General features: G+C 36.4%; 1 protein-coding gene across 1 annotated transcript; it reads right to left on the minus strand.

The window, feature by feature from the left end:
• Nucleotides 1-3,079: 3,079 nt before the first annotated feature.
• On the minus strand, nucleotides 3,080-13,219 carry LOC122397367 (sterol O-acyltransferase 1). Its single transcript, XM_043396489.1, has 9 exons — nucleotides 12,851-13,219; nucleotides 12,630-12,703; nucleotides 12,233-12,369; nucleotides 9,843-10,013; nucleotides 8,178-8,326; nucleotides 7,881-8,020; nucleotides 7,261-7,424; nucleotides 5,831-6,104; nucleotides 3,080-3,790 (listed from the first exon to the last, which is right to left on the minus strand). The coding sequence occupies exons 1-9, from the start codon at nucleotides 12,948-12,950 to the stop codon at nucleotides 3,371-3,373; spliced, it is 1,629 nt and encodes a 542-aa protein (XP_043252424.1). The 5' UTR covers nucleotides 12,951-13,219; the 3' UTR covers nucleotides 3,080-3,370.
• Between the last annotated feature and the right edge of the window lie 4,579 nt (nucleotides 13,220-17,798).

Here is a 17,798-nt window from a genome sequence, read left to right on the forward strand (position 1 = left end):
GCCCCGATATTTGGGAAACGAGCGCGTTGTCTTTGTACAAATTAGGAGAAAAGTGATTTGGTCTAACTATTGAACGAAGTTTGATGCTTAAACCGAATTAAACGGACACGACGGGAACGAGTCGTTTGCGTGTCTGTTGCCGATTAATAATATTAGAGACGGGAATAAACGATCGCCGTCGACGCACGAACTGATTGATTTCCACGTGTACATCGGTAAAAAATTGTATTTTCGAACGGGAGTGCCGTACCGTAGACAATACGATGTTTTCTAAAGGAAGATTGTCCGGTGCTTTCGAGAAACAAAAAGAAAAAAAAAAAAATGTGTATGGGTTTATTTTTTCAATACTCACGATCCGTGTACATAGAGCTAGGACCGGTGAACGGTGCTGTAAGAATGAACGAATAAACAAAAGCATCGGCGGATGGACATAGAAATGATATTTCATCGAATGGGGAAAAGAATGAGAGAATACTGGATTCCGTTTTCGTATCGTTTCTATCGAGGATGTATTTTGGTACCTTCGCGTTATCTTACTTCCTCGTAAACTACTTCAGCGATTCAAATGTCGCGCCAAGATTCGCCCGCGTTACGCATCGACTGTACATAAGAGTAATATAGTTAAAAAATTATAATGTTATATTGCGAGAGAGTCGGATTAAGAGTTACCCAACGATTGTAGTGAAACTTTGTAAGCGTCAGAATTTATCTAATTTAAAAATTATAGAAGATTCCGGAGGGCAAAATAAAACGAAAATCAAGAATACCATTTTGTTGATCGAGGCTTCGTTAAAAAGTTATTAGCGTTTGAAGTTCCGACTGTAGAACGCCGCGTGATTGTGGTTCTCAACGTGAGAAACTCTACTTACTGAGTGAGAACCACTATCACGCGCTGTTCTACAGGGCGGAACCGGTTGCGGGGGTCAATTACAATAATTTTTGGTGAATAGACATACCTTCGAAATCTTATCCACTTTCCAGAAAAAAAATCGAGATGGTGTGAAATTTTTCGACGGAAAAAAAATGTCAAATCTTTTTGGAAAAATTATTTTCGGTTGCGGGGAACAATTACAATCATTTTTGGTCATTACATATATCCCCGAAATACTACGCAATTTTGCGAAAAAAATTCCTTACCGAAAATCTATTGTAATTAGGTGCCTAAATTTTTCGATGGAAAAAAAAATTTCAAATCGTTTTGGAAAAATTATTATCGGTTGCGGGGGTCAATTACAATCATTTTTGGTGAATAGACATACCCCCGAAATCCTGCGCATTTTCGAGAAAAAAATTCAGTACGTGTGCAACTTTAAACGTTGATAACTTTTTAACAAAGCCTCGATCAACAAATTGGTATTCTTGATTTTCGTTTTGTTTTTGGTTCTAGAATCTCCTATTAAAATTTTTCCCCGAGTATGTAGCATTAAAATAATTTAAGTTTAAAAAATTTGACATATACTATTACGTTTTTAAAAATATTTGTTTCTCCTATCTATCTACGAAGTTTCGTTAAAATCGATGTTTAACGCTTGGCGTAGATTCATTGTTAGCGTTTCGATCCGTTATCATCGATTTCCTTCGTTCTCTGCCGCCTCGAGGAAGGACTCTATACAATTTTTACTTTAGACATTTGGCTCGTCTGCTATTTTAAGATATCAGTTCTCAAACGCTGATGTTACTTTGTAAAATTCGAGTACGCGTGTTTGGATCCTTAGGAGGGTAATTTCGACGAAATACGACACCGACGTTTTGGAAAATGGCGACCGGCGGTCGCGCGAAATTTCGAATGTTTCCTTACGACGCGTGCGAGAAATACAAATTTATGAAGGAGAGCTCGTGTATAAATGTATAACTATATTAGTGCATCTATGTACATATAAACATTGACCTGTATAGAGAAAAAAAGATCTATATACATACGATTATATAATATTTTATCGACGACAAGTGTCCTCGAAACACGCCGAATCCGCGACGACGAGTATGTAAGCCTTGATAATAAAAAAAAAAGAAACATTACGTCTCCTGGGAACCGGTCATACCCGCGTTTCTTCGATTTTAACTATAAATTACCGGAAGGGAACCGGATGAAGGAAATACAAAAGAAGATAGTCGACTATTGTTTATTTTACTATTTCAAGTATCTATTTATTCATGCCTAGTACAATATCACGTTGATGTTTTACACGAAACCTAACTTATAAAAATGAGTATCACGAACGAATTAAATATGATATATACAGGGTGTTCGGCCACCTCTAGCAAAAATTTTAATGAGCGATAGTAGAGGCCAAAATAAGACGAAAATCAAGAATACTAATTTGTTGGTGGAAGCTTCGTTAAAAAGTTATTAACGTTTAAAGTGCCGCTCTTACTGAATTTTTTTCTCGAAAATGCGCAAGATTTCGGGGGTATGTCTATTCACCAAAAATGACTGTAATTGAACCCTACAACCGAAAATAATTTTTCCACAACGATTTGCAATTTTTTAATTTTCTCGAATAATTTCACACCTTCTCTATTTTTTTTCTCGAAACTGGGCAGGATTTCGTGGGTATGTCTAATGACAAAAATTGATTGTAATTGACCCCCGCAACCGAAAATAATTTTTCCACAACGATTTGCAATTTTTTTTCTCCGTTGAAAAATTTAGGCACCTAATTGGATTTTCAGTAAGGAATTTTTTTCTCGAAAGTGCGTACGATTTCGGAGGTATGTGTAATGATAAAAAATGATTGTAATTGATCCCCGCAACCGAAAATAATTTTTTTAAAACGATTTGAAAAATTTTTTTTCGCCGAAAAATATCAGCACCTACTCGATTTTTTTTTCTCGAAAGTAGATAGGATTTCGGAGGTATGTGTACTCACCAAAAATGATTGTAGTTGACCCCCGCAACCGAAAATAATTTTTCCAGAACGATTTGAAATTTTTGAATTTAATTGTTAATAACTTTTTAACGAAGCTTCCATCAACAAATTAGTATTCTTGATTTTCGTCTTATTTTGGCCTCTACTATCGCTCATTAAAATTTTTGCTAGAGGTGGCCGAACACCCTGTATATAAAAATACACTACGCTAATTATTGAAGACGAACTTGCATCTTTGTAAACGTCGAGGATAGAAAACAATCTTTACAAATATCGAAGATGGATAATGGATCATTATGCTTGTTTCGTTCGTCGTCTTCAATATTCATAAAGACTACACTTCCCTCCTATTTTTGAACCATTCAATCTTAATACTAGTCGCAAGAAAATGCCCTCCGTTTTATTGACTCGTAATCGTATTTTTCCATACAAATTTTTACGCAACTGTTACTTTAGGTGTGCAAGAAAAAAAGAAAGAAAAAAAAAATACTTTCGATCGGTCAGTCAAAGAGGCACACCCAGCTTCTCGGGATTATGAAATTGAAGATGTCGTCGTGAATGGGAGGGCAATTGATTCTTGCGAAGTACTCCATGCAGTACAGGCTGACCAACGCTCCGTTGCCAACGCTCAAAGTGAACCATAAGAAGACATTCCCGGCCGATCTCAGGAAGAAGAGTATGGTGAGCCCCATGCCACCGAAAATGAGCAACAACACAGGGTAGAAGAATCGAAACGTGAAGGAAAGGATGTACTCGTGGACGAAGGCCGAAATGACGAACACAGCGCAGGTAGACAGCATCCTGTTTCGCGCTGTCAGGATCTCGTACATGTCCTTGTAGATGTACGTGTAGAGCCAATCGTGGACGACGATGTTCCAGGTGCGATAATACGTGCTGTAGCTGCTCGAATTCCACCAGTCCTGCAATTTCAAGAACCGTATGAATTCGTTGGATTCTCCTTGAATGGATCGGAAGCAGTCACGGGATCCCGGAACTCGCGAGAATGTCGAATAATCGAGGCGAGATTTCTTTCGTCGAAAGCGACGACGAACGTTGAAATTCTCGCGTGACGCCTTCAATGAGTCACTTCGTGCAGGAATATTAGTCATACACGTTCCATGGGCATTTCTTGTCTAGCTTCAATCGACGACAAGAACCGGTGAAATAGTATTTGTTTCTGGATCAATGGGAACCCGGGGGTTTTTTTTTCTTAGAAATTCAAACGAGTCATTTGTTTGACGTTTCATCGTGAGGATTAATTTTTACGTTGGGTAAGAGTCTTGTGCTCCTTTCGTGTATTGATAAATTGATCAAATGCAACTATACAGGATGTTTGGCCAACACTGGGAAAAATTTTAATGGGAGATTCTAGAAGCCAAAATAAGACGAAAATCAAGAATATCAATTTCTTGGCTGAGGTTTAGAAGTTATTAAAAGATTAAATTAAAAAATTTCAAATCATTCTGAAAAAATTATTTTTGGTTGTGGACGTCAATTACAATCATTTTTTATGAATACACATACCCCCGAAATCCTACTCAGTTTCGAAAAAAAAATTCAAGTAGGCGTTGAAAGTTTTTGGGGGAAAAAAAATTTTTCCAATCGTTCTAAAAAAATTATTTCCAGGTTCTGGGGTTAAATACAACCATTTTTGGTGAATACACATACCCCCGAAATCCTACGCATTTTCGAGACAAAAGTTCAGAAAGGTGGACAAATTTTTCGGCGAAAAAAAAATTTCAAATCGCGCTGGAAAAATTATTTTCGGTTGCGGGGGCCAATTATAATTATTTTCGGTGAATAAACATACCCCCGAAATCCTACCCACTTTGTAGGAAAAAATTCAAGAAGGTGTAAAATTTTTCGATGAAAAAAAAATTTCAAATCGTGCTGGAAAAAAATTATTTTCGGTTGCGGGGGCCAATTACAATTATTTTCGGTGAATAGACATAACCCCGAAATTCTGCGCATTTTCGAGAAAAAAATTCAGTACTGGCGGAACTTTAAACGTCAATAACTTTTTAACGAAGCCTCCATCAACAAATTGGTATTCTTGATTTTCATTCTATTTTGACCTCTAGAATCTTCCATTACAATTTTTTCCCAGGGGTGACCGAACACCCTATATAATTTGAAGAGTCTAAGATATTAAAAATGAATTTTTCGGACCATTTTTCTGGGTCTCTAGATTACCATTACCATTTTCGTATCACTTGCAACATTACCAATAGGTTACAGATATGAACACAAGAGGAAATAACACAGAAAATTAAATTACAGAAACATTTATGGCCAATTTTTTTTTTCGCCGGGCATCCTGTTGATTTTTCTTAAAATTTTGTCTAATATATTTTTGTATGTATCCATGAGCTCTGCCTCAGAAAAAAATTTCATTGAAATATATTCACTATTCTAGGAGTTATGGTGGTTTGAAAATTGGACCATTTTTACGAGGTTTTTCTCAGTTTACGGGGTCAAGGAACAACTCTTCGAATATTCTTGGAATATTTACACATTCTACACTAAAATACGCGTTGTTTGCCGTTCGAAACATTAAAATCGTCCAATCCGTTCAGAAGTTATGACATTTTAGAGATTCGCAAGAAATTTTCGAGTGACATTTCTGACCCGAAATTAGATTTTCGGTGAAGAATTTTTCTCTCGAAAATGCGTAGGATTTCGGTGGTATGTGTATTGACAAAAAATAATGGTAATTGACCCCTGTCACTGAAAATAATTTTTTTAGAACGATTTGAAATTTTTTAATTTCGTCGAAAAATTTAGGCACCCTTGTCGATTTTTCTTAAAAATTCGTTTTCATAAAAACCCACTCGAATTTTTGTCTCGAACATGCGTAGGAATTCGTGGGTATATCTACACCCCAAACAAGGTAACTGTGTTCTGAGAAATTTGTTTGCGTAACAGTTGATAAGGAGGATATTTTCCTTTGTAAAACTCACTTTGTAGAACATTTTGTCAGCGAATCGTAGCAGCTCGGCGAATGCGTTCATCCATGAGTGCAAAAGGCAGTAGAATCCGCTGAGGAAGAGGAGGATTCCAGGTAATGTCGAGTAGATCATATTCAGAGCCATTATTCCGAGTTCCGCCGGTTCCTTTCCGAAATTCTGGTACGTCGGTTCTAATATTCGCTCGTACACGATCGCCACGAAAAAGATGATCGTCACTACCTCGGCGAAATTGATCAGAACTACGTTCCATCGAATCATGCTTGCCCTAAAAATACAAAAATATTTGTTACTTCATGTTTGGTAAACATTTGTATTTTTCCTTTGCAGATTGGGGAAAAGAGAATCAAAATTCCCGTTTGGACTTATCTTATTTCCAACGATAAAATGCATACAATACGATCACGAGAGTCGTACGAAACGAGCATGTGACGCACATTATCCTCGATGAGACGATAAATCGAGTTGAAATCTTATCAAAATTAACGAAAAGATATACCGATTATCGCGATAAGCAGATTATTTTGGGAAACATAATAGATGAAATATGATATAACAGTATGTTCAAAATCTTGTTGACTTTCGATAAGACAACATACAGGGTAGCCTATTTAACTCGAGCACCATTTTCATTTCTTGGATGATAATTTTATTCTCGAATTAAATGATGACACCCTGTATGTGTATATTGATATCGTTAAACGAGACAAGTGTTCTCCTTTCAGTATCTCGAAAGACACTTAAACGGGACAAGAAAATCTCGAGATCAAAGTACCGTTCGTCCGGCCATAAGAATGCGTTTTGTGGATATCTCGAAAACGATAATATTGTTTTTGTCAACATTGTGTACTTCAATCGAGACAGGAATATAAGTTTAATTCAAACAGAAATCACGCATATGCTCGTGAAAATGATAACTTCTTCGTCGCAATCGCCATATTTGTGAAAGCAGCGGATGTAATAAAGTAGCCGAGATAAACGAACACTTCAATCAGCGTTTCTTGAACTTCAACTTTACGCGAAGTAAACTGTATTTAATGTAGAAATAGAGTGGAAGAGGGTAAAATGATGATCAATTTATTAGCTTTTTAATACAATGTTTTCCTCAGTTCGGTCACCAAGACACTCTTTTTTCTTTTGTCCACGCACAATTCATCTTTTCGACATTCACATTCCTTCATCCTGCTCTTTACACTCGTTTTCTCTTTCTCTCATTCACTCTCTTCTTCTTACTCGCATACATTCCTCTTGCTCCATTCACACCTGTCTCGGAAGGCCATGACCGTTTCCCGAATCTCGTTCATGTCATGGCTTCCGAACACCGCGATATCGATCCGTTTCGATCATTCCCTTCCCACATTAATTAAAATTTTTTTCTGTCTGTTCGTGATTATCATATCAATAATTTATAATAACAAATTTACCTAGGGTAGCGGTCCTGGTAGATTAAAGTCGGGGCGAACATGAAGTAAAGAAACTTGGAGAAGTTTGGGATTTTCGGTTCCGGTTCATCCGAGTGTGGCTTGTAGGCGAGAAACTTAGGCGCCATGTGTCTCACGAAACCATAAGTCTTCATCACCAATCGTATCTAAACGGTACACAAGACGTTACACTTTTATGTCTGATCATCGATTTTATTGTCGAAGCGGGTCAATTGTGGCTTTAACATCTCAAAGGAATTGATTTATGGTATGCCATTAGAATATTTTTAAATTGATATTGCACGCTTCGTTTACCCGAGCGGAGATAAACCGGATCAAGGAAAATGCAACGACCCCAGATACACCGATATTTTTTTCATCATTTATCAGCATACTGTAGTATAAACTTAGGACGTTAATCTTTCATTCATCGTAGCTTGTTCATAGCTGGTTCCATGCTCGGGGAAATCCTTCGGTAGCATTGCTTGATATTTGGATCTATTTTTAAGGAACCAGCAAGTTAAAGTTATTTAAAAACTTCTTGGTTCTGTCATTCGTTTGCAATTACAATTGATAGCTATTTAGTTGGGATTGTTAGTCATTTATATTTGTAATAAACGTACTTGTTCCATAAGTACGATCATGGTGGACGCTACTGGCAGGTCTTCGTGAAGGACTGCTCTCGCTGGAAGCACCATGAACATGGTGTAATATAGCATCATGGTTGCTAGCCACGAATAGTCCCAAAGAACCCTGGCAAACGCTGCAAAAGCAAATCCATTTATAGACTGGAAATGGTTAACGCGTTCACTGTCCGGTCTCTCAGCGGCGTATCCAATAGCGTGGCGGTATGACCCATATACAGGTCACGGACAGCGAACGTGTTAGTGAATAGAATTTTTTCAAGTCGAATTATTTACATTTTGGCGCCCATTTAAAGCGTCGCGTGGCCCAGTAATGGAAGGCGGCGTAAACACTTAACGACGAGCCTTTCATAATCGCCCAGAGGCATAGTACTATCGGTAGTTTGGCAAAGCCACGTCGAACCGTACCGATAGCGAGATTAGGCCTATAACAACACGTTGATCATCGATTTTAATTCACATCTATTTCAAAGATAGTCTATTCTGTTCACGAATAATTGTTAAAATTAAATTAGTCTATGTTTCGTACACGAGCAGTCCCAAAATAAGCGTAGCTTGAGTTCAGTCAATTTTATGTTCTTTTCCTTTGAGATGGTATCAAGGTAAACATTAATTTTGAAAATAGGACGCCACGGAACGAAGAATCGATATATGGAACAGCAGTGTTCGAGCCTGGAAAGCGAGACACATGTTGATCGAATGTAATTGTAGACGGTGGCTAAGGTTTCAGAGTATCTTTGAACACAGTTTACAATTTAGGATTGCGTGACTTTGAACATTAGTGCGTCGTATATCGTTAATTTCCTCTTCTTCTTATCTTGCATGGAGATTCCCTTGGCATTCCAGGGATTTTTACGAAATTAGATAGCGAATCTGGTTGAATGATAGCACTTTGGTATGATCACAACTATTATTTTGTAACAGATCGAGATTTGAAACGTTACGGTTGTTAAGAAGCGTGTTGGGTGTGTTCAAAGAGCGATTTTCATCCACCATAATGGAAGAAGTAATTAAGTCTATTTTTGCACCAAGGATGATATTCTTTTCTCGGTGGTTCTTGGAACTATTTTAAGAAAAATAACAGAAATTTATGTGCATTAAGGTGTTCTTCAAGCATGTTAGTCAAAATTAAATTGTGATTTTAATTTTTCGAGGAAAGCAACGAATACATTTGTAGAATATAGGAACAGTCGAGAATTGAATTCGTTTTAAAAGAGGCGTCCAAATCTAGTATTTCTTATCGGAGTCGGGGAAAATTTAACGCGATTAAATTTCCTACGATATAATTATACGTAATCACGTTTTAATTACTGTCTAATTGTACTGTATTCATAATCGTAAATCTTTAAAACCGGTAATAAGTATTTAATCAACGCGTTATTACCTCGTGGTTATAGTGCAATTACCGTCTGATTACATGTAACCATATTACATTCTGCCAAACTCTGTTTGTTGTACCATACAATACCTCCCGCTGAATTTATGGACGAAATAGGGGAAATTATATTAAGCGCTGGGTGGTTCACTAAAAACAGAAAACAGTGGGCCTCCGTTAAAATGCTTTTGTACAAAAGGCATTGAACCACCGTCAATTTTCATTCACAACCAAAGGTAGCCTTTGCAAAAGGGTGAAGAAATTTATACTACCCTGCGGAACAGTTATTTTTGGTTCGTTTTTTTGAAAAAAGAAGTTTACCTTTTGAAAGGAAAACGTGATCCTCGGTTATTCTCGAAATGTCGGACGATAAATCACTGTTCGATTAAAATATCGTTTTCGTTCCGTTAGATATCGCGCGTACGATAGGCAAAATGTTTCATCCGCTATTATTCCATGGAAACGGTCGTTTAAACGCTATTTCAAACGGTACTTATTCTCGGGGCAGCTTGTTGACAACGACGTAAGAACACAAACGAGTGCAGATTCGGTGCTGGTGTACTTACGATCCCGTGTTTCGAATGTCGTATATGGCAGTGTACATCATCAGAATTATCAGGGTCGATATTATGACATTGTAGATCGTGCGAATGTGTTTGATTTCGTACAGATCGGTCAGCAACGAGTTCCTCTGGAAGAATTGCTTGGTGGGCAGACTATCGGCTCTCGTGGTATTTCTGTGAAATAAATTATATATAAAGTTAGAAATTTTCTTCGTTCCACGTGAAATTGCAGGTGGAAAACTTTTAATATTCACGTTATATACACTGCGGAGCATAACTATAGCACCACTAACATTTTTAACATTCCCGACCTGTAAGAAAATAATTTGAAACAACCAATTATATGGTATGAAAAAACATTGTAAATAATGGATTTCAGGTGAAATTCATTGAAGTTGTCTACTTACATGTCAAGATTTAATCGATAAACGTTTGACGATCGGTGCAAAACAATAGAATCGGTTCATTTTTAACGCACTTCAAGGGTTTCTGTTGGAATTTTTTTAGTAAACTCGGGAATTCTTAGTTAATTGATACAATGCCACGTGGCAGCTACCTTAATGAACAAGAGCAAGGTGCAATTTCAGCGTACAGAGAGCAAAAAATGGGGATGCGTGAAATCGCACGTGAACTCGGCCGATCTCATAAAGTTGTACTGAATTTTTTACTGCGATCCCACTAAGTATGGGAAAATTAAGAAAGGGGGACCTAAGAAGAAGTTATCCCCTCGTACTGAAAGGCAAATTGCTAAAGTTGCGAGCAATACGTTAAAAAGCTGTAAACAAATTGCGAAGGAATGTGATCTCAGCGTTTCTCGTTGGACTGTCCAACGTGTCCTTAAACATAATTCAAACATTATAAGACAAAAAATGATGTCTGCACCTACATTTCCGAAACGTCAGAAAATAGCCAGGCTTGAATACGCGCGAGAAAACATGAGCAGAAATTGGAATAATGTAAGTTAAGTTTAGACATTCGTAAATCGAGATTTTAGCTTCATATTCGATATTCCTTAATTAACTTAGGTTATTTTCTCTGTCGAAAAAAAATTCAATTTGGACGGTCCGGATGGATTTGATTCATATTGGAGGGACCTTCGTAAAGAACAAAAATACTTTTTGAAACGTAATTTCGGTGGAGGGACACTTATCGTGTGGGGTGCATTCTGCTCCTGTGGCAAGCTCAGATTAGCTTTTCCAACTACACGAATGAATAGTGCGGAGTATATTGGAATACTCGAAAATCATTTATTGCCTTTTATTCGTGCAAACAATCACATTTCATGGACTTATCAACAAGATAATGCTCCAATCCATAAAAGCCGACAAACCACAGTTTGAAACGTTTGATGTCAATGTATTGAAATGGCCTGCATGCTCCCCAGACCAAAATCCAATTGGAAATCTATGGGGTATCATGGTGCGGCATATTTATGGAAATAATCGACAATTTTCGAACATTTCGGAGCTAAAAACAGCAGTTGTTGAAGCGTGGAATCAAATTAGCGAAGAAACTTTGAAAAAACTCATTACAAGTATGAACAATCGTATTTTTGAATTAACACATAAAAAAGGAGGTCCCACTCGTTATCGAAACTGCTCACTTTAATAAACTGAATTAGAAATTTAACACTTTATAGCCATTTAACCTTATTATTACGTTCCAAATACATTGGTGCTATAGTTATGCACCATTGCAATATTTCATTTATTATTATACTTCGTGTTAAATAAATGTTATTTTTCTATTTTTTCCATTAATTATAATTTTTTTCTAGTCCTTTTCACGTGGTATCATTAACATTTAGAAATCATGTGTTACAACTACAAAACTCTTGAAAGTTATAGTGGTGCTATAGTTATGCTCCACAGTGTATACGTAATAAATAAAATACATTTTTCCATTTCAAGATAATAAAACTGAAAAAAAGACTCGTAGCTAATCGCTCTATCGACTTGACAAAATCTTCTACAAAATAAATCTAACTAATAGCTTTTAATATTAGGTATATACCGCAACTTGTATTCATCTTTTCAAACGCGATTTCCCCGACTGTAAGGTCCCCTTTAAGAAATCATTCTCCGTTTGTTGTTTCTGTATGTATGTCACGATATTTCAGATACCCTTGCGCTTACAACAACAAGAGTTCGAACCGTTGAATTTATCTCGTTCGGAACTTCGATTTTGCGTAAACAATGCGAGTATAGATCAAGTGCGCGTGCACTGGACGACGCCATTAAATTTACATTAAACGTACATTTGTCGTGAAAATCGTATCGGTTAAACTGATACGAATTTTTGCGTTTTCTTTTTAGCGATCTTTGAACTCCGGGTATGTGCAGGTGGTAGCGGTTGTTTAAACGATATACCGATTAAAATATTTTATCAGTTACCTTCTGTTACAGTATTTTTCCGACTCCACATTGTCCTTCACCTCGTAGGACGGCACTTTGTCCCTTTTTTTCAGCACGTTCAATATCACATCGATCATTTGGTTATTGAGAATCTCTAGAATCTCGTTCCTGATCTCCTGAGGGGTGAAAAAATTAAAATGGCGAGCCACGAGAAACTTTTATTCATATTTGAAAATAATTATAAATATTCTTCCCCACGGATAAATTTCACTTCGATGGGGTTCGTAATTCGACACGATAATTAATTTCATTTTCGATTCCCGAACAAACGAAACGTAATATGTATCGTTAACGGTAAAATTTAATATAAAAAGAGACAAACAAACTGAAAAAAAATTGAAAAATCCCACGAATATTCGTAACATCAGATTCTCACCTGCGCTTGTTCCTGTAACTCGTTGCTGATCATGTTCCGCAACTCGCTCTCGTTAAATTCTCTGGACTCCATCCCTACGAAAAATTCTCAACTTTATCGTATTTCGAAATTTAATTGTATTCGAAATATTGAAACTGCGCCATCGAAATCTCACGATATCGATAAACGTAATCTCTGTTCGAACAGTATCGATAAGAGCACAATGATCGTGTACCACCTACCGAATTTCTTCGATTTCTCCACTCCTTCGTTAAATTTTTCTATCGATCGTTCCACGCCTTCCTCTTTCATTTTCCCTTCGTCGATCGAACAGTCCGTCATGTTTACTCTGAACAAGCTTCGACAGGCCGTTTTTTCACATAGGATTTATGGAAAATTTCGTTGATATTCACTCGACGCGAAAAGAAAACAGGAAGAAACAAAAATCGAATCGATCGAGAACGTTGGTCCTGGTTTGTTCTGCTAACGTGTACGCGTTTTACGGACGATCGTTTCGCGCCGTTTGGAGTGCGAGCTCCAACTGATCTATACTGGTGTGAATCCAGAAGTGTCAGCGGCCAACGCTACCAATGCTTATCGATATTTCCGGTCGATCACACGTCGAAATGTTTCTCGCGTTTCTTTCGTCGGCGGTACGCCGCAACCTCGTCCCGTCTTATCGTTCGACGTCGACGTTCGAGAGGCCATTTTCACGCCCTCGTCGTTTCTGATTGAGTAATTGGAACAGCGAAAGGACCGAAACGCGCTTACACTCATCGTCACTTAACGTTACAACTGTTACATTTGTGCCACGTCTTTCAAACGATCGCAACCTTCTTATGATGTAACTTTATTTCATTCAACGTTATACGTTCTTCGTTATATGCGACATTAGATCCACAACGTTCTGCAGGGCTTGGTGTCCCTTTTTAACGCTAGAAATATCGACAATTATGGTGTATTTTTACTAAAGAAATTAAAACGATAGATTCATGAAGAAATGTTTGTTCGTTCTCTAATAGAAAACCACTTTTCTAGTAGCAAAAATTCAGTCGAGTATATTTTGTACTATTCTTATTGGAAATTACGAATGGACAAGTCTGGACCAGTTTGGTAGTTTTAGTGTTTGAAAACCTTTTTGTGAAAAATTAGCTAAAGACTATTAAATGACTCGTCTTTTAATGTTTCGTTACTTTTTTTAAATCGTTCGAATTATTCTTTCACTCGTTTAATATTCTAAATTAATAGTCTGAATACACAGTCTAAAAGAACAGTCTGAATTTTCAAGCTGAAACTCACGAAGCGAAAAGACGTGCATTTTAAGTTCATGACAGTTTATGTAAAATGATAAGTTTATGATAGTTTATGTAAAATATTCTTGGAATTGAAATTAGAAAAAAAGTACACGTAGTATACGTAGTCTATAGCATAGCACAGAAGAAATCACAACAACGATTGTAACGCCACATCGTATCTATCGAGTGCACGCGTACTCGACCGATGTAAAAAGTCAGCTGATCGTGAATCATTCTCGATCAGTTTGAATGGGTAGTATTAATCAGACATTACAAAATAAAACGACGTAGAATTATACAGATACGTGAAAGAGGTTAACAGTATTTAATCCCAAAGGTTTTCTTAGCTTCGTGTCGGCCATCTTGGATGTCAGGAATTATTTCCAGTAATCGAGACTTCTGGAGATTGTCGAGAAAACTAAAACAGAAAAAAGGATTTTGAATAAAAGTAGCCTAGTAAATAGTCAGTTTTCGTATAAATTATTTGTTTTCGTAGGAGATTATTGCATGGACTGTTCTATACATTTGTATACGTACGAAACTTAATTTTTAACTTTAATTTATTCTGTAACTTTACCCTAATGGAAAAATAATCGTTCGAGCAAGATTATGAAAAAAGTATGGGTTCACGAACGATTGGAGAGGAAGATAAGGAATATCAATCGAGGGAAGCATTGATAAAACAAAAGTGAAACGATAGCGTTTATCGGGGACTTCTGATGCTGGTACAAGAGATTGGACGGTTTTTTCTACCGATATTAATTCTGGTAGGCTTTGATTTTTCGTTGAAGGTTTATGCAGTGATTGAATCCTGAACAGATAATTCGAAGACAAATTCCATATCAACGGTTACTTTATTAGAGACCATATGGGAAGTTTCAAAATTTCAAGCACAAAATATTTTCAAAAATTCTTGGCAATGGATAATTTCTACGTTTATGAAAAGTTTATAATGCATGCAATTTAATATCCCGCTGAGAGTAGTTTTGGTATTAAATAAAACTTGATCTGTTTTATTAATATCTATTGATGTAGTTTTGAAAAATGTCTGAGAATTTTCAAGAACTTGCGTCTCATTAATACTATAGGTTAATTATTCAGTTCATAATAATATAAAATAATTTGTAAAATATAAGTATGTTCGTTACATTGTTGACACTTTGATAGAGGACGAAATCTTTCTTCGTACTTTTGTCAAACAAGTTTGAAGTTGTATTTGAGGACAGCGTGCAACGAGAGCTAAGTCAATCACGTAATATGCTAATCAAATTGACAATGTAGGTTTTTAGAGGGTGGAGATTAGGTGCGTTGCGTATTCAACTGCTACTCGCTGGAGATTGAAAGCAAAGTGTAGATAATAGGAACATAAACCATAGACGAGGTACACGAGTACACCTTTCACCCAATGTATTTTTTCGGCCCATTTTTATTTTATATTACAACAAATACAATATCTTACAACTAGTTTAATAAAATAGACTTGATTAAGTGATTAAGTTGTTGGTAACAACGCGTATGATATGTAGGTTTGTAATCGGTCTGGTTGACTGTCTTTTTTCCGGTCTGAATCGGGGTATTTTGAACAGTGGTGAATACTGGAAAGGAAGTCGAACCTAGTGGGTGTAACCCCGTTGGCCGGATGGACCCCCTTCGCACTTCCAATGAAAAATTTGTTGTAATGTTGGAGTCCAAGGAAGAATACGAGTTAGTGGCGTAGACTTGTTTAAAGGCGTGATTCCACTTAGGCAACATGTAGCATGCGGCAATGACTCATATGACGAAACACAATTTTATTAAGGCAACATTTAGGCAACATGTCGCATGCGATTACGACGCATGCGACATGAAATCGACGTTATGTAGACACTTGACATGTGTATTTGCTACACATTCATTTGTTTCCTTTCCGAAATAAAGAAATGCGGGATTATTTGATATTGTTTTGTCGGATCGACAAGATTGAACATGTCGAGCAATGTCGTCAGTTAATGACAAGTAGCATGCTACAGGTCGCATAGTGTTACCGAACGACATGTGGCATGTTACAAGTCGCATAGTGTTGCCTCAGTGGAATCATACCTTAATATCGACGAGCTTACAGATTCGACTGACAAGGAACCATCGCGAACGGTCCGGCTTCGATTTTGATGAAACTTTGTACACTTATAAAGCAGCCAAAAATAATCGACACGTATTTTTTTTTAGCTGCGGTAACTCGAGTTTAAGGGGTGAAACCACCCCTTGAAGTTTTGGCTCGAAACGGCTATCTCGAAAACGGAAAGACATACAAAAAAATTGTTAATGGGCGAGGTTGATGGTTTCTTATGTACAATAACATGGTGTTAAAAAATTTAAAAAAATACAATTTGTTTATAACAAAAAAAAATTTATTAACTTAATTCTTCATTTTATTGAAATTTTCATAATGACAAAAAATGACGAGCATTTTATTCCAAATCCATTGGTATGCGATTTTTTAAAATTGCCTCCTACAGTTTTGCAGATTTTGATGATTTACATCTTGCGCGCACATCCATTATGGTAGTAGCCGTTCTAACTTTGATTTTAATGAAGCACTGTAGTCTTGCACTAAATCAAAGTTAGAACGGCTACTACTAGAACGGAGATTCTAGAGGCCAAAATAAGACGAAAATCAAGAATATCAATTTGTTGATTGAGCCTTCGTTAAAAAGTTATTAAAAAATTAAATTAAAAAATTTCAAATCCTCCAGGAAAAAATTATTTTCGGTTGCGGGGGCCAATTACAATCATTTTTGGTCAATACATATACCCACGAAATCCTACGCACTTTCGAGAAAAAAATTCCTAATCGAAAATGTAATTTATGGCCAGAAATGTTGTCCGAAAAATGCGGATCTTTAAAATGTCATAACTTCTGAACGGAATGAAGGATTTTAATTTTCAAACTGCAAACGACGCGTATTTTAATCAAGAATACGTAGAAATCGCAAAAATATGCAAAAAGTTGATCCTTGACCCCGCAAAATGAGAAAAACCCCATAAAAATGGTCCAATCTTCAAACAGCCATAATTCCTACAATAGTGAATATATTTCAATGAAACTTTTTTCTGAAGTAGAGCTCATAGGTACCTACAAAAAAGTATTGGCCAACTTTTTTGTAGGGCGTCAAACAAAATTATTAAAAATGAAAAACGAATTTTTAAGAAAAATCGATAGGGCGTAGTGCCTAAATTTTTCAGCGAAAAAAAAAATTTCAAATCGTTCTAAAAAAATTATTTTCAGTTGCGGGTGTCAATTTCAATCATTTTTGGTCAATATATATACCCCCGAAATCCGACGCACTTTTGAGAAAAAAATTCGAGAATGTCTGAAAGTCAACAAAATTAAAAAATTTCAAACCATTCTGAAAAAATTATTTTCGGTTGCAGGGGTCGATTACAATCATTTTTGGTCATTACACATTCCCCCGAAATCTTGGGCATTTCGGAGAAAAAAATTCAGTACGGGCGGAACTTTAAACGTTAATAATTTCTTAACGAAGCCTCCATCAACAAATTGGTATTCTTGTATTTTTCCCGATTTTGTCTTCTAGAAGTAGTGCAAGCCTACAGTGCTTCATTAAAATCAAAGTTAGAACGGCTACTACCATAATGGATGTGCGCGCAAGATGTAAATCATCAAAATCTGCAAAACTGTAGGAGGCAATTTTAAAAAATCGCATACCAATGGATTTGGAATAAAATGCTCGTCATTTTTTGTCATTATGAAAATTTCAATAAAATGAAGAATTAAGTTAATAAATTTTTTTTTGTTATAAACAAATTGTATTTTTTTAAATTTTTTAACACCATGTTATTGTACATAAGAAACCATCAACCTCGCCCATTAACAATTTTTTTGTATGTCTTTCCG

The sequence above is a fragment of the Colletes gigas genome, unplaced genomic scaffold, assembly GCF_013123115.1.
Source record: "Colletes gigas isolate AHSC1104 unplaced genomic scaffold, ASM1312311v1 Colletes_gigas_Sc00009, whole genome shotgun sequence".
NCBI classification, from domain to species: domain Eukaryota; kingdom Metazoa; phylum Arthropoda; class Insecta; order Hymenoptera; family Colletidae; genus Colletes; species Colletes gigas.